General features: G+C 36.5%; 1 protein-coding gene, 1 long non-coding RNA gene and 1 other non-coding gene across 21 annotated transcripts in view; 2 read left to right on the forward strand and 1 right to left on the reverse strand.

Moving 5' to 3' along the window:
- Positions 1–1,066: 1,066 nt before the first annotated feature.
- TSBP1 (testis expressed basic protein 1) overlaps positions 1,067–25,368 on the forward strand; it is a 53,160-nt gene continuing 28,858 nt past the window's right edge. For 10 of the 19 annotated variants that reach the window (XM_081522342.1, XM_081522343.1, XM_081522347.1 and 7 more), the window contains exons 1-18: positions 1,067–1,284; positions 2,947–3,033; positions 3,782–3,814; positions 4,228–4,260; positions 5,357–5,389; positions 5,475–5,504; positions 5,598–5,618; positions 6,883–6,903; positions 7,419–7,439; positions 14,279–14,299; positions 16,984–17,022; positions 17,580–17,600; positions 19,912–19,932; positions 20,616–20,636; positions 21,210–21,230; positions 21,835–21,855; positions 23,428–23,448; positions 23,997–24,017. In XM_081522342.1, the coding sequence (XP_081378468.1) occupies positions 1,272–1,284; positions 2,947–3,033; positions 3,782–3,814; positions 4,228–4,260; positions 5,357–5,389; positions 5,475–5,504; positions 5,598–5,618; positions 6,883–6,903; positions 7,419–7,439; positions 14,279–14,299; positions 16,984–17,022; positions 17,580–17,600; positions 19,912–19,932; positions 20,616–20,636; positions 21,210–21,230; positions 21,835–21,855; positions 23,428–23,448; positions 23,997–24,017 (499 nt within the window). In that variant the 5' untranslated portion in view covers positions 1,067–1,271. Of the gene's footprint in view, positions 1,285–2,279; positions 2,317–2,946; positions 3,034–3,781; positions 3,815–4,227; positions 4,261–5,356; positions 5,390–5,474; positions 5,505–5,597; positions 5,641–6,882; positions 6,904–7,418; positions 7,440–14,278; positions 14,300–16,983; positions 17,023–17,579; positions 17,601–19,911; positions 19,933–20,615; positions 20,652–21,209; positions 21,231–21,834; positions 21,856–23,427; positions 23,449–23,996; positions 24,018–25,368 lie in introns of those variants that run through there. The other 9 variants (XM_081522358.1, XM_081522357.1, XM_081522360.1 and 6 more) reach the window with 9 other exon arrangements.
- Positions 14,435–14,507, forward strand: TRNAE-UUC (transfer RNA glutamic acid (anticodon UUC)). Its single transcript has one exon. It is a non-coding gene; the product is annotated as a tRNA-Glu (tRNA).
- Positions 15,491–25,368, reverse strand: part of LOC145518295 (uncharacterized) — a 51,324-nt gene continuing 41,446 nt past the window's right edge. The window contains exons 2-4 of the long non-coding RNA XR_014062817.1: positions 21,275–21,427; positions 19,690–19,858; positions 15,491–19,353 (exon numbers count right to left, since the gene is read on the reverse strand). This is a non-coding gene — a long non-coding RNA (uncharacterized LOC145518295). The remainder of the gene's footprint in view (positions 19,354–19,689; positions 19,859–21,274; positions 21,428–25,368) is intronic.

Raw genomic sequence — 25,368 nt, forward strand, 5'->3', positions numbered from 1 at the left:
TCTAATAACTTTGTGATATAACTAGAATTAATCTATGTCAATAGATGAGTCAAAATATGGAGTAATTATTTAAATACTAGTAATTTAAATTTATATATGTAAAAATTTTAAATGACTCCTTCCTCATCAGTCTAGGTCATAAAAATAGGCTAAATAAGGATATCAACTATCAAAGTCAATCTTAGAAGACAAAGTAGTTAGGTGGAGAATCCTATAACTGGAGAGCATTGCTCTCTTCCTCTTGCACCTCACTGCTTAGTCTAAATTATATCACCATGGACAGTAGGCCTCCAAAACTAAAATGAAATGTGGCTTTGTAAACAGAATATGGACTCTGGAGTCAGAAACTCTGTTTGCTGGTTGGGCAGTTTCAGATGTCTCAGTCTTAAGGGATTTCAATGTGAAGGTTATTGGGAATTAAAAGTGTTGGTCCTTGGAAATTATCTACTACAGAGCTATATTGGGGAAGGAAATGGCAACCCACTACAATATTCTTGCCTGTGAAATCTCATGGAGAGATGAGCCTGGCAGGCTACAGTCCATGGGGTTGCAAGTCAGGTACTACTTAACTACTAAACCACCACAGAGCCTTATGGTTCCTAAACACTTAGTAAAAGGGGATTTTACTGCTCTCTTTGTCCTCCACAATGGCTTGTGAAATCCCATTCACTGGCTCATTCTTCCTCACACCGCAGATCTCTTAGCTTTCTCTTATTACATTTAACTCCATTGCCTCAGTTTCATGATTCACCCTTCATTTGTTTCAAGGAATCTATTTTAAAATATAGAAATGTTTTTCACTTTTAATCAGCAAACATTTATTAAGTCCCTAACTGCCTCAAGAGTTACAAAGATGAATGAAACACAATCTCTGGTCTCAAAATCCCTGGAAAATTAGAAAGTATTCCAGAGCCCAGACAGAGTAAGTTCCCTTCCAGTATCCTAAGTTTAAGAACCTCCAAAGTATTCTGAAATCTTTACAGCCTCTTGGTTCCCCTCTTCCTTTCCTCCTGCCTCTAAGTTCTAGTTCTTTGTTATGACACACATTCCAGAACTTTAACAGGCCATACTCCTGTAGTCTGCTTAGGTCTGATCAACCTGAGCCACACAATTCCTCTGTGACTCTCTGCATCCTTGTTTACAAGGGCCTCCCCCACATCCAAGTTCATACTGCTCAGAAACACTGAGCTTGGGGTATTTGTTTCATCTTGATTGCCCTCTGACAAAGAAATCCAGATGACACAGAACCCACTGAAGACAATACCTGGAACATGGCAGTCTTGGGTATGGACTGACGCCTTCTCTGAGGCCTCCTTGACCCTATTGGCTCACGAGTCTTTTCTTTGGGAACTTTAATACAACTGCTTTCCCTTCCTTGCCTGCTTTCTTTCAAATTCAATATCCTTTCTTTCACTCTCATTGATTCCTCTGGAAGCCTGAGGAAAACAAACCCACATTCAACCTGTAGAGTGAGTGCTGATTTCTCCTTCAGTTCCTGGAGATGGAATTGGTCAAAGAAAATAACTGTTTTCTGGAGAAACAGGAAGGTTCCTCAGTCTTTTATCTCACTGCCTATAATATTGCTCACTTTATAATCTTCCTCAATTCTTCCTCTTATTTTCTTCAGGAAGAGAGAGGAGCATTTTCTTAGTGGTCTAACATAAGAACATTCCAGGCACCATTCAAGAGGCTTGATCGAGTATCCTACATGTTTATTCCTTCCTCCCCTAAGGATTATTTCATATCAGATATGAAATTGTTACTTTCATGATAGAGGCCAAACTATTTGCTCTTCATTTTAGTGGTCTATTAAGAGTAAATCTCTGAAGGTTATTTGGTAAGAGAATTTTCTCTTCTGACCTAATACCTAAGAAGACTCAGCAGACATTTTCCTAATTTGCCCTAATTGGAAGTATATTGCTACATCTTGAGGTGAATTCACATATCGCTTTTTTGCAGTATCCTTAATCTTGGTGTAATTTTCTTAGCCCTTCAGAGTCCACTTTTCTTCAGCATTTTTCACAGTCATAGGCAGATTTTCAGTTGGTTCTTTAATTCATTCATTCCTCCCATTTTTTCTCCAATCCTTCCTCATTCCTACATTTGTTTTCTCTCTCTCTTTCCATCTTTCCTTCCTTTTTTTTCTTCTCCCAAAGCCTCCACAGTCTATGTTCTTCATAACCACAGCAATATAATCTAGTTAAGATTCTCTCTCTAGTGACACATAAACGCACACTAAGGTTAGAAAGTCTCACTGTGCTCTCTCCTACTGACCACAGTAGCAACCCTCATAAATATCTTATAATGAGGGACTTGGTAAGTGATGTTTGAAGGGTCTTTTTCAATAATAAATTTCTGTCCTCTGCTGTGACTTGCATTAATATGAACTGAATGACCTACAGTCAAATTTTTTAATCACGCATGAAAAAACTTTGAGCATTCATTTCTTATATATGTATAATGCAAATTTTATGAACATACTACTCTACTAATACATAAAGAAAGCAGAAAGTCTATAAAAATTTTTATAGACTTTAAAACAGAAAGCCTATAAAATTTTAAGTTATAAGTTACATAAAAATAAAGCTAATATTTCTTTCTAACATCCCAATGGATTTCTTTACATGCCACTAGTTCCCGCTAACCATCTCTTGCCCACTGAGTAAGGCATTCAATGAGGAGGAAATCTGTCAGATTTCCCACTCTAAACCAAGGGTACAAGCATCTGAGGGTCTTAGTATCTGACCAAAAGGACCAACAGAAAAGCCAAGAAATGGGAGGGAAAATATGTGGGGACAATAAGATGATAAAAAGGAAGAACAGAGTTGAGGTAGCACAGAAGAGGATGAAGGGGAAATGTCTATCTGTACGTAAGAGGTGCCCAGAAATTGTCTCTGATAATGACCAGGTCTAAATAAACAGGCTACAGGTGAGTTTTCATTTCAGAAATAGTTTTGGCTGTTATCCTGACTCTACTGGGATTTGCCATTCTCGCTATTTTGTTAACAAGATGGACACGGCGCAAGCAAAATGGTGAGTAACAATGAGTGAAAATGGAGATTCTCTATGAAAGCCACAGAGGTAGGAATGTCAAGATTCAGTCTGAGTTTGTTTCTATTTACCAGATATCTAGAGACTTTGCCAATATTCTGGAAATCCATTTCAATACATGAAATCTCTGACCTATTAGTGATTCCCCCTGCATCTCACATTACAGGAAAAAAAGATCACTTTGAGTTTAACAAGAGAAATAACATGAATAGTCTAAAAGAAAGTTATCTGAGCTCCAAGGGAAATTACCTTTGGAAAAGAAAACAGAAGAGAGAAGGCACTACACTAGTAGATACCACTGGTTAACATTATATGGAAAGAATTCAATATTTTTAGTGATCAGAGAGCTGATAAGAAGAAACAAATATAGAGTAATAGTTGTCAGTGAAACAGAGATATGGCTTAGATCTACATTGACCTATTCCTGTGCCATGAGACATCTTCAGGAATTTTCTTAGCATCTTTCCCACTTCCTTCTAGTCAGCTGCATCCCCTCCTTATTTCTCATATTCAATGCCTATAAGCTCTCAGAGAATAGTAAGTCATATGGAAGAATAAACAAAACAAGGCTGACTGGAGGCATGGGAAAAAGGTAGGAACCAGTAACGCATGATGTCAAGACCATTTGGGGAGCAAAGAAGCATGGTTTAGAGTGAGGAGAGTTGGAACAGGATAAAGAACACCTCTCACAAGTGGCTAATAGAAATATTTTTGCTTAATTCTTCCACAGAAATTGATATCTCAAGATACAGTTCTGAACAAAGTAAGTACTTATACCCATGAGAAAAAGAAAGTAAGCATTTATGAAATTTCCATAAATCAGGGACCAAATCTGTCTTGTTTACCATTGCATTTCCAGTACTTCGCATAGTGCATCATTCCGTGAACTGAACTTCTAAGTTACTGGGAGAATTTCACCAAGAGGAAAAAGCAACTTTAAGACCCCTTTTGATTATTATTCAGCCCAGATAATATTATGAAAATGGTGACTGGCATGGTCAGTTAGCATAATCTACTTCTGCTACTTATGCACAGTCCTTAGTTTCTGCAAAGTAAATTAATTCCCCATCGTTACCTGTTATCAGAAGTTCATGTCTACATTAGGTCTCAGAGTCTTAAAGCCCCACTAATTTTCAAGAAGCAAAATCATGGAGCTCTCTCTCCTTTTTCTTCCAGGTGCTGGTCTGCTGGACTATGAGGATGACAGAGGTAAATAAACTAGGAAATACTAGAGAAAAACTAGGAAAGTGTTCCTGAGGGAATAAAATGGACTCATCTCCCTTTGAGCATGATTTATTACATAACACATCTTTTGTTGTTATAATTTCCAACTGCCAAATCGCCTCCTTCTGCATATACAAATATGTGAAAGATTATATATTTTTTTCTGAGAAAAGACAAATATGTTCCCTTCTTAAGACCACTAAAAGAATTCTTTTCAGTTCCTGTTAATCCCAAGATCTTGGAAAGGTTAATGAACTTTTGAAATGAAACAATTACCTGGATGTGTAAAATGAGAATAAAATACATAATTCATGAGCTGTCATGAAGCAGCATACATGAGAATACTTTATAAGGTATAAAGTATAAGAGGTGAGCACAACTTATATTATTATCTTCATATTAGAAGATAAAATTGATACACAAAGGGTTAAGATACTTTTCCAAATTCACCTAGCAAAGGAAGGAGTTGAATAGTGAAGCCAATTTGTGGCCCTGAACTCAATATTCACACTCTTATATCATACTATGCCAAATTGATTTAAGACAAAAAAAGGCTTATTTTATACTGAGTATTTATTATTATAGAGTTACACTCTGTCCCTCAAATCAGAACATGTGGTCTGACATGAGTGATAAAATGAAATGATAAAGCTTATTTGAAATAAAACATTCAAAAATCCAATGATTCTAAAGAGATTCCAAGGCACACTCTACCTCTTTGTAGGGACACACAACACACACACACACACACACACACACACACACACACACACTACAAGCACATAGATTCATATCCCTAAGAGGAAAGAAAAGAGAAGGTAACTTGGTCACTTTGCTTGTCCCACATTTGGACTCTTGGCCCATTTCACCTCTTCTTATCTCTATGATTCATCTGTCTCAACCAACAAGATTGAGGAGCAAGGGGCCCTGACAATTTCCTCTTTCTTTTTTGAAACAGAATCCAAAGAAAATGAGAATATCTAGGAAACTAGAAAAATCTCTTAGGAGCTAGATTTAAACTAATGATGAAACATTTCTTGATGGGCTGTTAGTTAACTTAATCTGTTTTTCCCCCCAAAAGATTTTTCTTCTCCAAGATCTAAAAGAGGAAGAGGTAAATACATTTTCACCTAATAAGAAAATAATGTAGACATAGTTGTCAAGGTAGAATCTCATTATATTTTCCTCTTCTTTTTTAGGATTCCGGAATTTATACTCAACAGAAAGTGGTAAATAAATTAGATCCCAGCTTGCTAAGAAATTAATACAGAAATTGTTTATGAGAAATTAAGAATCTTTATTTTTTGCCCTCAATCCTCTAGATATTTCATATGATGATCGAGGTAAGTCTATTTAGAGATTATGGTAAAATTAAAGGAAAATCTATACTTGTTTCCTGTTGTATATGAAGGGCTATAAAACCTACCCAGGTAAAAGATAAGAAACCAAAGTAACATATAGAAGATTGTGACATTCAGAAATGTTCACCTTCACACTGTGAGACACTTTTTCCCAAGTGCTATTCAATTCCTCGCCTATTTACTTCCTAATTAGTTTAACAAAAGTAATCTGAGTAACTCAGGAGAAATTCAGTATCTTAGAGCTCAGAAATGCTAAATATTCAGTGAGACTTTCTTAATATAAATGCTAAGAAACAAAGGAATAAACCCCTGGAAATTCATCACATTAGAGTATGATCTGTGCATGGAATGCACTGAATTTATTTTTAATGTTATTAACTTCTACAGCAAATGTAGTGAATTTTCTATCTTTAAAATATCCATAGAACCATAAGAAACAAGTAGCATTAATGGAAAGCAGAGATTTTGTGTGTTTTAGTCTTAATTCACATTACAAAGACAACCAAGTATCTCCTCCAACAAATGAGCTCATACAAGTGCTCATACAAATGAGCAAAGCACTCATTTTCAGAAAAAGAGCTTGGAAAAAAAATACATGCTGTCTTCACAGTTCTGGGTGGATCTTTAACTACTTTAGTAAAATAACAAATGATCCCATTAAGCAACATAATTTAAGTCACTTCCAGAGTGCCAGTATTCTTTATTTTTACATTTATGAAAATAACTGATAATATGACAAGTTTTTGTGTAATAGTGATAACACGTCAAGCTTTGTATGTCTCTGGAGCTTTCATAGGAAGTCTGTTTCTATGAAGTCACTAAAAAACAAGTTTTAGATGAAAGGATATACATCCAATCACAATAAGTATATGCATATAGATTCATTATAATTTGCCATATCATCATTGAACTTGAATTTTCAATCAGCTGAGTAAATCTTTTTCCATTTTTTCTCTTATTTGGCCTCAACTTATTTTATAGCTAGTATGTACTGTTTCAGTGTTTCCATGTATATAGTTCATTATTTCTTCTCACTACACTTATTTACCTTAATTAACCTTTGCTGCCCTTTTTTTTTTTTCTTTTGGCTTGTTATTTGGCTCATAAACTAAGGCATGAAGAGATTTTGCCTTAGTTTCTTGCTTACTTGGATACTGAGGGTGTTGATTGAGTAATCCTCCATAATGATGTCAAAACTATAGAAACAGAAAATTCAAAATGACTTTTCTTTGTTTTGTGTTTTTAGAGAGATATAACAGAAATTACAGTGAGTATCCTCTTATTTCTCAACAAAAGTGTGTTTCCCATTAAGCAACATTTCCCTGGTTGTTAAAGGTTTGGGGAAAGAGAAATCCTATCGGTTTATATGACTACCAAGCATTAGACAAGATCACCCAGTGCTGGTTTAGGATAATCTGTCAGTAACACGTTTCCAAACTGACTGAAAGGAAAGGAAAAAAAATTAGAGAAAATGTTGAGTGTGAGAAAAAGGAAGTGATAGAAATAAACAGGGAGAAGAGAAAAAGAGAAAGGAGAATAGAAAAAAATGCAAGCCACAAGTTTCATAGGAATAGCATCCGTCTACTAAAACATGAAACCCTTTACAGAGATTGAAGGGATGAGAGATCGGCTGGACACAGTACCCACCACCAAGTCAGTGGATCTCCCTCAGCCAGGGCTTCATCTCCTGGAAGGCTGCAATGACTGAAGCTAATAGGCAAAGGTTAGGGATCCAAATTCTGATGATTTGCCTCCTGTGTCCCTGTGTTGTGTGTGTTTTAGCGCCATCAACCAGCTCCCTCGGTAAGTTCTTTGTGGCTTTCTTTCAATTCTACTGTCATCTGGTTTGCAAGTCCTGAAGTTCCTGTATTTGATTTTTTCTTTCTCTTAAAGAAGTTTTAAAAATAAAGTACAAAAATAATTAACACTTGTAAACCCATACCCTAAATTTGATAACTGGCATTATTTTTGTCATAATTCTTAACTGTCAGGTAGAAATCTTCTGTCCCCATTTGTAGATCTATTCTACTCTCTCCTCTTCCCAAAGAGTTATAAGTGTATTATAAATCCTTTGTTTATTTTCACGTATTTATATAATCTCTCTGTAACACTTAGCAACATATAGTATTGTCTTGTATACATTTTTAAAAATTTTACTAAAATGGCATCATTCTAAAACCATCATTACAACCTGTTTTTTTTCCCCAAAAAACATGGTAATATTGAGATGTATAGGAATCCAAATTACATATTTTAATCATTGAATGATATTCTAACTTACAAATATACATTATTTTTTATTTTTTCCCCTACTGATACATTCTTAATGTTTCCAATTTCTTCTGTCACAAATAATACAATAAAATGTCCTTCAGTAAGTGGAAAATAGTTTATTCAAGGTACCTACCCTGAAGTGAGATGAATGAATCACACTGTGTATGAATATTTACGTAAGTTAGGGACATTTTAAGTTTACTATTGTGTGAGTTCCATGGTAGTTACACAGGAAGCATAGCAAAATATATACAAGTTTCCCATTTCCCTGCATCAATTCAAACCTAGATTTTTGTCATACTTTTACACTACTGCCACTTTGATAAGTTAAATTACTTTTTTACAGTCATAGATGTATATAAATGTTTGGGCATTTTTTCTGTTTATCATTGTTTGCTTCATCCTGTGCCTTTCTTCTTTTACTTTGGCCCAAAGACAATCCCTCAGTGGTTCTTTAAGCCCCATGTGTGTGTAAAAAATTTTCTAAGCCTTTGTATGACAGAAAATAATTTTACTTCACCCTCAGCCTTAAACGAGAGTTAAGCTGAGTAAATAATTAACAATTATTTTTTTCTCACACTTTTAAGATTTATTCCATTGTCTTCTGTCATTTACTATTGTTGATAAGAATATGCTACTATTTTAATGACTGTACCTAAGAAAATATGGTTTAAAGATTGTATCCTTACAGTCTGCATTTTAATTTATATATATATATAAATTAAATATATATATATGAGCCATTGGCTTCCCCAGTGGCTCAGCAGCAAAGTATTTGCCTACAATGTAGCAGCTGCATCTATCTAACAAACTATAATCTCTTCTTCTAAAATAACTGTCAAATATGTGTAAAGATTCTCCTCACAGCTTCAGGTCTGGTAACTTCTCTTTCATATTCTTCATTTGCATTAGTTAACTCCAGCTTCTGTAATAGATAAATCTTAAAATTTCAGTGATTCTATTCATAAAATCCCTTTATTCTGTAATATCAAATATGCCTGGTTGATGCTTAGCTCTTCTGTCAGCAATGACTTAAGCATTCAAGTTCATCTTATATCTCCACCATCTCTACCTAATGGCTTCTAAGTTCATCTTGCCTGCCTTAAGTGAGCAGAGGGGGGAAAGCTTTTAGATCATGAGTGGGAGACTTTTATGGATAAGCCCGGATGTTGTCTCACACATCATTTCCAAATAATTGGCTAGAATTCAATCATATGGCTACACTTAATGGCAAAGGAATCTGGGGGCAATAGTCTAACTATGTTGTATTAATTTTCTATTGCTACTATAACAAATTGCCACAAACTTAACGGCTGAAAACAATACAAATTTATTATTTTATAGTTCTATAGATTAGAAATCTGACATGTCTCACTTGACTAAAATTCAAGGTGTTAGCAAGGCTGTGCTCTTTCTGGAAATTCTAGGAGTCAATCTGTTTCCTTGCTTTTTCAGCCTCTACAGGCTGCCCACATTCCTTGGCTTACAGTCCCCTTCCTCCACCTTCAAAGCTAGTTAAAATAAGCTAAACGTTCACATCATATCACTCTGAACTTTGTTCATTATTACATCTCTTTCTTTGACTCCCTTCAACTTCCTGCTTCTGCTTTTAACACTTCTTAATATTACACTGGGCCCATACAGATCATACAGAATAATCTCCCTTTTTTAAGATTAACTGATTAGCAACATTAACTCCATTTGCAACCTTGATTCCCTTTCTCCATGTAATCTAACATATTCACAGATTCTGGGCATTAGGATGTGACCATGGAGGACAGGGGAGTGGAGGGGTTCTATATCATTTCCTTATTTCTCAATGCTTGACCCTGGATATTTTCCTCAGATTATATCATTCACTAATTCTTTCTTTGTTGTTGTTGCTTAGTCATCAAGTTGTGTCCGACTCTTTTGCTACCCCATGGACTGTAGCCCGCCAGGCTCCTCTGTTCATGGAGATTTCCCAGGCAAGAATATTGAAGTGGGTTGCCATTTCCTTCTCTAGGGGCTCCTCCTGACCCAGGAATTTAACCTACATCTCCTGCATTGCAGGCGGATTCTTTACCACTGAGCCACTGAGGAAGCCCAATTCTTTCTCTGAGTCTCTTCTCTTTGTTTACCCACCTAATGATTTTTATAATTTAATGACTACATTTTCTACATTTGCTCATTCCATTTTATTCTTTATCAAATATAGCTTCTTCTGAATTAATGTTATTCTTGCTTTATGGATTCTATCCTTTATTAACTTCCCTTGTGGCTCAGCTGGTAAAGAATCCACCTGCAATGTGGGAGACCCTAGGTTCAATCCCTGGATTGGGAAGATCCCCTGAAGAAGGGAAAGGCTACCCACTCCAGTATACTGGCCTGGAGAATTCCATGGACACAGTCCATGGGGTCGCAAAGAGTTGGACATGACTGAGCGATTTCCACTTCACTTCACTATTTAAAAATTTCTTTTGAATTCCTCTTCCTTCATGTGTTGTCCCATTTGTTGTGGCTACTGTCTATCACAACAGTAGGTTTCCTCAGATGTATTCTGACTTCTGTCTGTGAGCTCACTGGTTATCATCTGTTTGAGTTTCTCATAAATCTTTGTTGTATAATAATCCTATTACTGCACAGACTTTATAGGCCAGTTTTTATAATAGTTTCTACATGCATAGTTTCTTCCCTACATGAGGGATTCAAATGTGGGCTCTATACCTGAACTCAGCTTACACTGAGGTTCTACCATTGCTGATGACTCTGTTTCCAACCATGGCCTAGTGCAAACAGGTCGCTTCCTGGCATACACCGCCTGATCAACAGATGAGAATTAATGGTTCCCTTTTCACAGATTGAGCTTTTGTGAGTCTTAGATATACAAGAAGACTAGTCCCAGGCTCTTATAATGCATAAAGCATATGGCCTTCATTTTTGTTTCTGATTGGCTGTTGACATCCCAGCCTCCTATTAAGATACACGAGTGATGAAACTTCCCATTCACTATCCAAAGTATGGATTACATCTTGATATATTATTCTAGGAGATTTTTTTCCTAGTTTTCAAGCTCAGCTCTACATTTTAAATTTTTAAGAAATATCATGCCCAACTTTTCCAAGTGATTACAGAAGAGGGTAAAATATCCATCTTGACAGTGAGCCTTGACATTTTATTTTCTAACGTTCAGGTACATCCTGTTTTTTCTTGTTATTCAACATTCCCATAGGACACAAGTGATTTTGAAATGGAAACCCTTTGTTGAAGCAGTTATATAGTAATAATTTGGTGCAACAAAGGATCTTTCAAAGGAGAAAATAAGACAAAGAAAATTAAGGAGAGGGAAAAGGAAGAAGATGAGAGACAAGAAGGAACAGGGGAAAGGACAAAAGCAGCAGGATCAGACATGAAAGAAGACATGGAGGCAGGAAAGTTTCCACAGTCTGAGAAGCTATTAATCCCCGGAACAGTGTTATTCCTTTAATAAAAGAAATTAAATGATGGATTGCATAGATCTTGCAATGCTGCCCTATCTTAAGACTATTACTGGTAGAATAAATAAAATCTGAAGTTCATAACCAAAAAGTAATCCATAGATGGATATCCATCTTCCCACCAGACTGCACTGCAACTGATAATAGAAAAGGGAATGTAACCTCTTTCCATAACCTTTTCCTAATATAGTAGCTAGAGAATCTAAGTTCTCCCTGAGACACACAGATCTTCTTTTTCTGTTTTCTTTTAGCACTGTCTCAATACAATATTAGTAAGTTTCTTTCAGTTTAGTTGCTCAGTCATGTCCAACTGTTTGCAACCTCATGGATTGCAGCACACCAGGCTTCCCTGTCCATCACCAAATCCTGGAGCTTACTCAAACTCATGTCCATCGAGTGGGTGATGCATCCAGCCGTCTCATCCTCTGTTGTCCCCTTTTCCTCCCGTCTTCAATCTTTCCCAGCATCAGGGTCTTTTCCAATGAGTCAGTTCTTCATATCATGTGGCCAAAGTATTGGAGTTTCACCTTCAGCATCAGCCCTTCTAATGAATATTCAGGACTGATTTTCTTTAGGATGGACTAGTTGGATCTCCTTGCAGTCCAAGGGACTCTCAAGAGTCTTCTCCAACACCACAGTTCAAAAGCATCAATTCTTCAGCGCTCAACTTTCTTTAGAGTCCAACTTTCACATCCATACAAGACTACTGGAAAAACCATAGCTTTGACTAGACAGGCCTTTGTTGGCAAAGTGGTATCTCTGCTTTTTAATATGTTGTCTAGGTTGGTCATAGCTTTTCTTCCAAGGAGTAAGTGTCTTTTAATTTCATGGCTGCAGTTACCAACTGCAGTGATTTTGGAGCCCCCCAACAAACAAAGTCTGTCACTGTTTCCACTGTTTCCCCATCTATTTGCCATGAAGTGATGGGACCGGACGCCATGATCTTAGTTTTCTGAATGTTGAATTTTAAGCCAACTTTTTCACTCTCCTCTCTCACTTTCATCAAGAGGCTCTTTAGTTCTTCTTCGCTTTCTGCCATAAGGGTGGTGTCATCTGCATATCTGAGGTTATTGATATTTCTCCCGGCAATCTTGATTCCAGCTTGTGCTTCATCCAGCCCAGCATTTCACATGATGTACTCTGCTTATAAGTTAAATAAGCAGTTTACATTTTCTTTACATCTACCATTTACATTTACCAGGTACTTTACATCTTCTTAATAATCCTATGAAGTAGATATTATTACAAAAGTTGTATTTTAAATGAACAAACTTAGGTGCAAAAAAAGAGTTAAGCAATTTGTGCAGGGTCACATAGCTAGCAAGTAAAAGAATGAGGACATAAATTCAAGCATTCTAGCACCTGATCCCCCACAGTACCTAAAGAGAACTAATTAGGGACCCATTTTAAAGAGTTTCATGAGAATTATGTGCTTTTTAAATCAATTAATTCAGACTTTAGTGGATTTTTATTATTCCTCATTGTCTATTCCAGGAATCTTCTTTAAGTCTTCTTTCTATTTCTCAGTTCAGGAAAGAGAAATGAGAGCAACTGAGTAAAAACAAAGGAGAACATAGGGCAACTAAAGAAAGTTTAGCTAAGACTAAGGTCTTCCAAGCTCCCTGAAGAGTTTCAACCTTTACAAAGGCTGAGAAGAAAGAGTAAATGGCCTCCATGCTCATCACTTGTCCTAAACATTTTTCTGGGCTTCAGTTACAGCACCAAAGCGTAGGATCTTTAAAAATCTGTGACCAAATCTCACCACAGATGGAACAGAGAATTGGGCCCTCCCTCAGGAGGGGAGGGTGAGAGTCTTTTTCTCATGCTTCTCATCAAAAGGGGAATTAACTCTGACGTTTTTAAGGAGTTGGCCTCAAGGATTTATCTGTGTGTCCATTTAACAGAGCTCAGGGATTGAGCATGTTCCCAGTTGTTGCTCCACCATGAGAGAAACAACCCTTTTGCTTCTCCATTATCTTAGATTTTATCAGTTAACGATGAAAGGCTCAGGAATATAGGACTTCAGTCTGTGAATTCAGACTAACTAAATGATTAAAAGTTGAGCCAAAAAGTGTTGTTAAACCCTATTATTTTAGAGATTCGTTAAATAAGGTCCTGAAAGATAATGAAAATTATCAAACTTCATATAGCAATTTAAAATTTAACAAGGCAAGTAAGACAAATGCTCATCTTTTCTGCACTGAATATAGTGGGGATTCATGCTACAGAAGTTTGTATGTTACTATTACTGTCATAATTATTATCATTAATAATTATCACAAGCTTTCTCTATAACTTATTTTATAAGAACACTACAAAGATCAATGGAAAAGAACAGAAAAAAATTGAGTTTATAAGTAGGAAAGAAATTACTTTTTAAAAGAATATTCCAGGAAGAATAGAAAGAGGAGAAAATTGAGTGGGGTACAGAGGAAAGTGCACTAACTTAGAGTCAGAGACACTGGAGGCTAAGACTGCCTATAATTTTTTGGATATTCAGGCACAGACCTTTGCCTCTCTCAGTCTTGGTTTTCTTTTTTATAAAAGTAACATGGCCTTTCTTTGGTTCTTGAAGCTATCACATTTTGGAGAGGATACTCTCCAAATTGAAAAGAAAAGGGTAAGGAACGGAAAATAGGGAAAATAACAAGTGCTGAATATTATCATTACATTGGGAATATAGTAAGTTTGAATTCTCTCCCAAAAATTTCCACTCCTGGATAGTGTCCAAGAGGAAAGAAGATTTGAGACTTACAGATTCCAGAGGTGTGTTAACTTGTACCTACTGGAGAATGGAGGGTCTAATGTAGTTTCTGGAAATACTTGGGAAATAGGTGGATTATTTAAATAATTAACTCTAGACTGATTTGAATATTTTCTATTGTTCTTTAGTTTTGCCTCAAGAATCTGTGAGTAAGTTTTCTTTTTGTTTCAAAATCTGGTTTGTAAGAATTCTATATAAAATGAGAGGAGATAAAATCATGTGAACTGAATTGCATCCTAGAGAATTTAGTGAACCTGTGATTTTAAAATGTTGTTCTGGGGACTTCCCTGGTGGTCCAGTGGTTAAGACTCTGCACTTTCACTGCAGGGGACACAGGTTCGATCCCTGGTCAGGGAATTAAGATCTTGCATGCCATGCAGCACAGTAAAAGAAAAAATTTAAACAAAAATAAAATTTTTAAAAAAATCTGGTTTGTAGGGTTCCTATACTAGGCAGAGGTAATCTCCCTGTCTTATTTGTTCTCTGCTTTGTCAGAGTGACCAGGCTTGAGGCTCACAATTCTCCGCCTTCTCTTTCATTAATTATCTTACCTATGTCACATAAAATGCCACCTGTAGATGTATTTTGTTTGAACAGCATAGCACTAAGTTTTGTATTTTGTGTTTTTAGATAGGGTGTGCATTTTTCAAATGGCCAACATCCCCACTAGCCCCATAACTAACATTCATAATTCATGAGAACTGCAAGCTCCTAACAGCAACTAAGTTTGTGATACCCACAAAGATAACCAGTATTGTGATTTCTGTCGAGTACTGAAAATTGAGTACTTTCTAAAAGAACTAATCCTGACATTTTCATTAAGAAGAGTAACCATTCTCAAACCGCATTCTTAATACAAAAAAGCACATAGTAGTACTTAGGCAAGATACTCATGTCATTTTTTAGCTGCTTCTCCACTCCGAAAGTCAGTAAGTGGTTATCTTTCACTGTCCTACTTATTGTCTTCATCTAGACAAGGCCACAAAACTCTGTTTAAAATTTTCCTGTCCTCATTATTCTATAGTACTTTAGGTCAGGAATAGAAAATATATGATATGCATGCCACCTCTGTTCACACTTTTGCCGGTGGCAGACTTCAATAATGGATCATAGTTCTCTTTCCTGCTCATTCCTGCTCACCCACATGCAACCTAAAATTCTCCCAATCTCCAGGGAGTTGCTATTTAGAATTAGCATACAACTCAAATGTGTTTGTCATTCTTAACAATATATCTATTTTTAAACTACCTTTATTTGGTAGTGGGCATGACATGTTACTTCAATTTACACCATTTAGAAAAACTGACATCTCTTCCCAAATGCTGAAGTAGATCTCATCATTTATGGAAAAAGCTTTTATTTTCCACCTAACATAAAAAACAAACAAAAACAGAGTCATAAATATGCAAATTAAAACAAAGATTTACTACATAGCACTGAGGATTATAGCCATTATCTTGTAATAACTTTTAATGGAGCATAATATGTAAAATACTGAGTCACTATGCCATACACCTGAAACTAATGTATTTTAAATCAACTATACTTCAATAAGTGTAGTTGGGCTTCCTTGGTGGCTCAGACGGTAAAGCATCTGCCTGCAACGCGGGAGACCTGGGTTCGATCCCTGGATCAGAATGATCCCCTGGAGAAGGAAATGGCAATCCACTCTAGTATTCTTTCCTGGAAAATGGAAATGGCAATCCACTCCAGTACTCTTGCCTGGAAAATTCCATGGACAGAGAAGCCTGGCATGATACAGTCAATGGGATCACAAAGAGTCGTACATGACTAAGCAACTTCACTTTATACTTCAATAAAAAAAGAAAAAGAAATTGTAAACTTTGCAACTCACAATATTTCCTACTAAATATAATTGTTTAAATAAAACTTCAGCACTCAAACAGTGATAAACAAAGAGAAATAAAAATACATAAAAAACAAAGAGCTGAATAGGTTTAAAAAAAAAAAAAGGACAAGGTGAGGAAAGTAATAGGGAGCAAGAATTTCAGTGAAAAACTCTAAAACAGGAAAGTTAAAGACCAAAGTAGGTTCTAAGTCTAAGTCATAATTTTATATATATGCAAAACCTTGGGGGGAAAAAAAAAAACCTTGGGAATTCCATGAGAAAATTAACTCATTTCATTAAAAAAAAAAAAAAAACTTGGTTCAGTAAAGAGACTTTTGGCATCTGAAAATAAGATGGGTTTTTCAAGCCAGAAACAACAGTTAAGAGACTGCAAGGTACTAAGGAAAACAAAAGGATAGTTTTTTTAAGAGTAAAATCACACAGATTAATAAATCAGAAAAACATACTGAAATGCTCATAATTATGTCCTGTCACCAACATTCAGAACTTTCCAAATGACAGTAAGAAATAAAAGAGAGAAACAAGAAAGTAGAAGAAAAGTAAAATAAAGCAGAGTACCTTAAATGCAGTGAAAACGTACTATTTTGCAGAAGAATTTCATTCCTTATAGTCACTGAATATTTCTTTCCATAACATTTCTATTAGAACTTTTCAGCTTTCCTATCCATTATTATGCTTGCTTTTTCACTGCAACATTGCAATGTAAGTAAGACAGGAGATATGATTTCCATTTTAAAGATTAGAAAATTAATGTTTCAAAGGTTTAGTGACTTACCCAGTCAAAGAGCTAGAAAGTAGCAAAGCTAGGACTCTCTAATATTGGATCTTTAACCTCAAGGGTATTTGTACCTCATGTCCTTTGAAAGTCTAAATCTAAGTGGGATTATATTTGTCAATTTTCTTTCTCTTTTAGTTAAACAGCAAACATTTATTTCTCAAAGTTCTTGTCAATTTTCATCACAGGTGATACAAATGACTTAAAAGCAACTCCAGAACTTTTATGTAAGTTTCCTCTCAACTCAGTTGTTTCCATCTTTTACAAAGTGCCTACTACTGTGGGACTGGGCTGGGGGCAGGGGGAGTGCCTACTACTGGGGGACTGCAGGGGATGGAGTTGAGGAGGCACATAAAGATGGAAGAAAGAGAACAATTACTCATTATTTTATTGCTCTCCTTTACTGGTATGACGAACTTGTTGATTTCAGAATCCCCCTAAGTAACTAATGATTTTCTTATTTTGCAAAGTGGAAATTCCACTAATAAAAAATAAAGTAATTAACCAAAAAGTAAAATAAAATCCCTAGTTCAATGGGTCATTTGGCAAAAACAAACTTTTAGAAGGATCTGACAGCAAGACGACTATAAAAATTGAGAATACAAAAAATAATTGGAGAGAATATGATCTTATTGGATTCCTAAGGAAAGGGGGGTGGGGGGGTGAGATGCAGATTCAACCTTCTCACTGCCCTCCATGTAAATCTGATATGTAGTAAATGCTTATTCTGAAACTCCATGAAATGTACATTCTTCAGTCAAACTTGTTTATGTTTACATTTTAGCTGGCACTGTAGGACCCATAAGTAAGTTCTTTTTCTATATTTTAATCCTCCTGTGTTTTGCATCAATATACTGTTAGAATACGTAAGATACTCCTATCCCTGGATGTTTTTAACCCCTCCTGCACAACTTGTCAATTCTTTTCTCTATATTCTCTAATATTATCTTAACAAGCTAGGTTCCTCTGTGAGGAAGTACTGTCAAGTTTTAATTATATAAAATTTTTGAGATTCGGTGGCAGAGGGAAGTGTTAGAAAAGCAGGAAGTTTCCTTTCTAGAAATCCCAGTAACACTCAGAGGATGAGGATAGTGAGTTCCAACTGGCTGACCTAGGATACCCAGGATATTGTTGACAGTTGTGTGGAATTTATATTCCCTGCTATTATTAAAGAGTAAATCTGGAAGAAGTGTCCAGATAGCATTTTAAATGATATAACCAAACATTTCTGGTAGAAGCACTGGGGGAGAATAAAGAGTGAAAGATGAGTGACAGGCAGTTGATTTAGAAATTAAAAAAAAAAAAAGGTAAAAGGAGAGAGCAACGTACAAATGCTCTGAAATTTTACCAGTCCTTTACAGGCTTGCTGTATACCTGTGTTGGCAACACCTTGGAGTTTATGAGAAATGCAGAATCTCAGCCTAACACCCATTCTCAGAACTATTAGATCAGAATCTGCTTTTTAACAAGATCCCCAAGTGATTTGTGTGCACAGTAAAGTTTAGAACTATTGCTTTACAGAGTTTCAATCCTTTTGCATTTGGCAAGGAAATAAAAAGTTGAGTGTACCTGACCTTAGTTTAACTAGTTCCTCTATTTCTAAAGATTCTCCACACAAAGAGTAGCCTTAAAGCCAATAATAATAAAGATGAAACTCAGAGAGGTTTGATTAATTTCCTAACACATCTCTATCCATCACTCCTGAAGATGTTCAGAACTTGAGCACTTGGGCAAGGAAAACCCTGAAGGGAGGAGGAAGAAGAACAATTTGAGGAGTTAGGGCTCATGGCAAATCACATCCTGTGTCTACTCCTCGTGGAGTGCTTATGCGCATGAAACATGATTAAGATAATCAAAATTCAAACTTCAAGCATAAATATTGGAGAGGTGCTACAAAAGTGCACCTAGGAGGTATAGAGGGGTACGTGTGTATGTGTGTAAAGAAAGTTCAGTTCAGTCGCTCAGTCATGTCCGACTCTTTGCGACCCCATGAATTGCAGCACGCCAGGCCTCTCTGTCCATCACCAACTCCCGGAGTCTACTCAAACCCATGTCCATCGAGTCAGTGATGCCATCCAACCATCTCATCCTCTGTCGTCCCCTTCTCCTCCTGCCCTCAATCCTACCCAGCATTAGGGTCTTTTCCAATGAGTCAACTCTTCGCGTGAAGTGGCCAAAGTATTGGAGTTTCAGCTTCAACATCAGTCCTTCCAAGGAACACCCAGGATTGATCTCCTTTACGATGGATTGATTGGATCTCCTTGCAGTCCAAGGGACTCTCAAGAGTCTTCTCCAATACCACAGTTCAAAAGCATCAATTCTGCGGCGCTCAGCTTTCTTCACCATCCAACTCTCACATCCATACATGACCACTGGAAAAACCATAGCCTTGACTAGACGGACTTTTGTTGGCAAAGTAATGTCTCTGCTTTTAAATATGCTATCTAGGTTGGCCATAACCTTCCTTCCAAGGAGTAAGCGTCTTTTAATTTCATGGCTGCAATCACCATCTGCAGTGATTTTGGAGCCCAAAAAAATAAAGTCTGACACTGTTTCCACTGTTTCTCCATGTAAAGAAAGAGAAGGCTGTTATTGCTAAGCATGGGTATGTCATGACTCAATCTATTTAGCCCCCAACTATACCTATGAATATCTTGAGTCTATCTAGAAGTTTCTATTCCCTCTTAGACACTAAGATATTGAAGACTAAGTTAATCTGTTGAATAAAGGAACCAAGGTCAATTAAAAGAGACAGAAATTTCCACTTCCTCCTTCAGAAGATGAGGCTATGGTTTCTAGCTAAACAAGCTCAAATTAACCCAGCTGGAGGAAGGACAATGGCCTGTAATCTACAGAGCTACAAATAGGGCACCCACTAGGGAAGGAACACTTACCACTGCACCCTTGAAGCTCCAGATGCCAGAGCCGGTAGTGCCAGGATCCTCCAAGATGGAAAATGAAGAATAAACTTCATTTACTTTTCCAGTGAAGTGGAAATTTTAGTCCTGGTGTCTGTACTTCTGATGTTTTCCCAGAAATAATTTCAATGAAAATTGCATTTTCCTATGCCAAAGAAACTTTCTAATTAGTTCTATCTTGTTTTTCTCATATTTTAGCTGGAACTATTGGCCCAATAAGTGAGTTCCTTTTCTGTTTCCTAATTCTGACACTCTTTGGTCTTCTGTGGGATAGGGGACCCTCTCTTCACCCTGTTTCCATTTCTACATTTCTAGGCTTTCCCAGTCATGCTTCTTGATTGCATTTGAATCTCCTGATGCCTAAGCTATCAGAAATAGATACCCTGAATTGTAACTGAGTTTAAGACAAGGGAAAGCCAAATAATTTGTATTAAAAATAATGACCAGGAAAAAATTCTCTGAGTTATGATAAAAATAATCAAAACTGTTATTTATGGGCTTTTCCTAAATTGAGGGAAGAACTACAAGAAAAACAAGTAGTTCTAGGAGAAGGCAAAAGAATAAGCATGGTGAAGACAAAGGAAGAGACAGTGATGAAAAAAAGATAAAGGAACTGACATCTACCAACTCCTAAAAAGTTAGAATCCTTTGAGACAGCTGAAAGGTAGAGAAAAGAGGAGAACAGAAGAGGGAAAGGGATGAGGGTGAAGGAGAAGAGATAACGACCTTCAGACTAGGTTCTATACATTCTCTACCATAGATTTATCACTTAAGATGAATGCTGAAAGATTTGATCCAGTGGGTGGATTATGGGTCTTCCTGGGCTCTTAAAAATAGTATTAGTGGCATAAGAATTCAGTTAATATCAAACCACACCAATTTTCTTCCTCTTTGTATTTCAGTGCAATTCACAGCACCTATTCGTAAGTACTGAACTTGTTTATCTACTCTGGTTCCTTTGACGTCTTTAGAACTACAGGTCTTTAGAACTGATCTGCCCTTTTTCTTGATATCATGCTTCTTGACTCCCTTAGTATTCTTATCACAGTTTCCAAAAAAGCTCTGAATGAAGTAGAGCTTCTATGGGCTAATGTAAAAAAGTAGAAAAGAAAAGAACCCTCTTAGAAGCAGTCCTAATGCCGTCAGCAAGGGAAGGTTCACTTTTCAAATAACAGTAAGTCCCTAAAGGAATGAGGAAAACAAGAAAAAATTGTAAGAAAAAAAGAAGCATTAGAAATTAGCAGGAATGAGTCTTTCCAAATTCTCTAAAGAGTTTCGATCATCACTGAAAAGGGAAGGCCTCCATTCCTGTAGGTCTCCTAGGTTGTGCAACAGGAACCCCTATCCAAGGACTGCCATACACGCAAACCTTTGATCTTCCTGGGGTTTTCATTATGACACTCCCTCTAGAGTAAGTGTTGGAGAATGAGTATCTCTTTCACAATTGTGCAACATACTGATCTCTCTCTCGCTCTCACTCTCTCTCTGTTTCTCAGCTGGAACTACAGGACCTATCAGTAAGTTTGCTGTCTAATTCTTCACTGTAGAGACTTTTAATTACCTTCAGTATATTAAGAATCTTCCCTTGGATTCCACCTTGGGACTTCAGGGGTTTGAGGGTCGACATTTTCTTGACCTTTCAATTTTCTTCTACCAAGTATTTCCGCAAGTCATTAATGATTCTGTGAATGTAAATTCCACTGCTAAATACAAGCTATAAAGTAAAAGACAAACACTTGTAGAAGGTTTCCAAAGACTTGTCAACATCATACAAAGGACTTTTAAAACCAGAATGATATGAAATGAAATGAAACAAGGGAGAAAGCAAGATAACCAAGTTTAAATGGAGAAGAATTTTTCCAGTCCTCTACAGAGATTTTAATGGACCACCAGGGTAATCTCTCTTTACTACTTATCCTATCAGTGGATCCATTAGATGAGGAGCTCTTATATGTAATCGATTTTCTTACCATTCCAGCAAGAAAGGCAACAGCCCCACTACCCAACTGCAGCTTTCCCCAAGTTTGGTGGTACAGAGTCTTACTAGGGAACACAAACCAGAACCTGAAAGCACTTCCTCAGTTTTTTTCACTTCTTTTCTTCTTTTTTATCCTTTTGTAGAGCTCTCTCAAAAGACCATCGGTAAGTCACCTAAGTCTCAAATTATAACACCTTTTAATCCTTTATAATGCTTAAAACATCAGTCTATTTTTATTTCAATGATTCATGCCCACAGACTCCAGGACCAAGTGTTTCCACTGCCTCATTATCACACCCAGAATTCCTAAAGGTTGGATTCACCCAGGTTCTGCAATAAAAGATACTAACTATGAAGCTGAAAAACAACTTAAAAAAAAAAAAAAGTCCCCTAAGGATGGTCTTCTGTGAGCTGTTCCCACTTAGTACATAATCTAGCTCTTTAAAACCAATATGTAGTAAAAATTTAGAACACAGCTTCTAAACTTCTTGCTTTCTGTGCATGTAATCTTTCATTATATAATCTTCATTTTGTTAAAAAAAAAAAAAAAGAAATTTTAAGATTCTTTTCATTTCTAACTACTCTGAACCTACTCCAGGATAGGCAGGTTCTATTTCACCAACTTTTAGCAACTTACCCTGTTGCATTTTTCCATGGAAACATTATAAGTAATGGTTAGGCTTCAAGATACAATCATCCATAATTATATGCTTATAAACAAGAGCAAACAGTCATAGCTTCACACACTGGATTATAGTATTCCTAGAGAAAACTGAAAATATTCTTAAATTATGAAATTAAAGAAATATGATTTTAGGTTCCTCTATGCTCATTTGACAAAATGAATATGAGTCTTGTATTTGTATCTAGTCACATTCTTTGAATGATTCTTATAATGCTTTATGACTTTTCTAAATCTCAAATGCATTATGTTGTTGAATTCAATGGTGGTGGGTAAAGCAGATATTATACCCATTCCTCTTCTGCTAGAGTAATCTTGACAATGGTCCATGCAGATGTCTAAAGCGATCCCATAAGAAAATGCCTAAACACATGGGCACTACACTTAAGGAAGCCCAAAGCCATGGCTTTCTAATAGGTATTTATAGTTCTTCCAGTTCAGATGCAGTTCAGTGTTCAAGGATCATCTTTATGTAAAACCAATGTTGCCAAGTAACATGGCAGATTTACAATTTTATCAGGTCACCAAAGGATCAGAGCTAGAAAATCAACTGAAGGCTAAATTCTCATTAAAAACTGAAGACTTTGTTGACCCTTTGTCCACAGACACTAAAGCTAATCAAAGCAGTCTTTGATCCTTTATCAGTCCCCAGTAAGCTGGAAGCTGTGAGAAGACAGGACCCTTATCTTCCTACCCTAATACCTACTCCTAGAATATATTAGCTGGTCAGAAATACTTTAGTACAGGGTGGTCCCTTTAAAAAGCAGTATCTTCTGTTACTGATAGGAAAGAAAAGTATAAAGTTTCACATTTCTCTACTGTCTCCTTGGTTGACAAGGATCCTAGGAAACCCTTACCTCAGGCTGAAATATTGCAGTATATTTGAATATCCCTTTTGTTCTATAGTTAACCAAGCTCCCTGATGTTCTCATTACTGATACAGCTTCCTCTCCCATACTACCTCTCCAAGTCTCATCCCTAAATAAAATTCATTAAAAGATGTATTCTTCATCTGAACACCCATTCTCATTTGTCAATTTGGATTTCTTTTTAGTGCAAACTCCAGGACCTATTGGTAAGTTGCCCATATGTATGTATATATATTAATAAGTTACATATGTACATTAATAAGATACATATGTTCCACTCTTACATATTACTCAAATTAATAACAGTGATAATTGTAATAGTGATAATAGTGGTTTGTCAATAATTATTAGAAGACCATTCCAAAGAAAATATGTAACAGACAGAATCTGGAGGAAGATGATGTAAGAAATGACAAAGAAGACAATAGAAAGATGGCTCAGAGAGAGATAAATAATGATGTGAAGAAAAAAAATGAGGCAAATGGAGAGAAGAGAATATAACTAAGATTTTACCTTAAACACTTGGAAAGGCAACAATGAAGTGGTTATCATTCCAACTAAAACAGGGTTACAAATCTCCTAGAGGAAGATGCGATTCAGCAGCAGTGCAGTAAAAAATATTTAATCTTGAAAATTGGGATTTAGTTATTCCAGGGAAACCATTTTCATTGCTCTCCTTTGGAAAACATCAATGGTACACATGTGTTTTTCATGTTTAACAAGTACAATAATTGATGTTTATTTCTGTTTTTAGTACAGTATACTGGACCCAGTGGTAAGTCCATTACCTATTTCTTTCCTCTGGTGTTCTACAATGTCTAAAGGGCCTGTTTCCTGTCTTAAATGTATCTATTGCCAGAAGGATGGTGGTTTTAGGCATGTTTTCATGCTTCCCAGTTTCTACCTGCCTAGAATTTTCCAGGGCTATTTTTTATAGAAAAAGAATAAGAAAATTCCCTCAATAATGATCAGTAATGGCTTCTAAAACAATATAAAATTTTCTAATGTGACAGAGGAAGAATAATAAGGATGACTTTCCAGTTCTGAAGTGCTTTGTAGTTTATTAAGGGCCTACTCAAAGAGAATGGAGACAATGAGAAAAGGCAGGCAATATTCGAAAAAAAATGTAAAAGAGGGAAAAGACAATCAAATGTAAACAGACAGAGGTCTTACCAGATTCCTTCTGGTTTCCAGGAATATTGCTCAGAATCTAGTCTACCCTGGGATCACTCATCTTTTCCCCCAAGACCTTTTTCTTTCTCAAGTCCCATCCTGCCCAATCACCTCCAAACAACCCTCAACACACACACACACACACACACACACACACACACACACAAGCTCAAAGAACAGGATATGACAGTAGTTGAGCTGCAATTACAGGAACTGACAGATTCATCAGGTACCTACAAACCGCAAGTAGAAGAAAGTGGAAGGTTAAGTTTGTACTGGAACTAGAAAGAGCAAAGTTGGTGTCAAAATCTGGAGTGTCAAAACCAACACCATGTGATAGAAAATTTTTAGTATGGAAATTAAGTAATAGCATCCCAAAGTTTAAGCCAAACAGGAAAAAATTATCAGCAGGCAAATCGGGTGTACTCAGACATTACTTCAACTAGCTGAGCTTCTACCATGTATCAGAAACTGATGAGCACCAGGGATAAAGTCATGAATAAGAGAGAGAAAGATGTGGTTGACCTGTGGTGCTGTGGAGTTTACAGTCCTCCAGGATGTCTTGGAAAAGGGAACTCAAAACATGGTGACTACAGGCGGTCTCCCACACAATCATACTATGACTGCTGAAATGGACGTTACCTGCCCTAAATGCTTCTTGTTGTGGATGAATACCAGCCATCATTTACTGACTGTTCCCCTAAATCAAGGCTGCCTTTCTCAGTACTTTTTACTATCACCAAGACTTACAGTCCTGAAAGTTCTCATAATTCTTATAGGGGGAAAAAAGTTATGAATCAGTTCACCTCAGAGGATCCCACTGTGGCTAAAGGAAGGGCTCCATTGGTCCAGAGTCCCCTAATGGTCACGTGTGCCAGAGAATCTATATAGGTACATCAATTCCCTTTCCCTTCTTTTGCTCCCTGCTTAATTCCCTCTCCCTATGTGTAAAC

Source organism: Giraffa tippelskirchi, chromosome 8 (genome assembly GCF_054371585.1).
Source record: "Giraffa tippelskirchi isolate mGirTip1 chromosome 8, T2T-mGirTip1v1.2.pri, whole genome shotgun sequence".
NCBI lineage: Eukaryota > Metazoa > Chordata > Mammalia > Artiodactyla > Giraffidae > Giraffa > Giraffa tippelskirchi.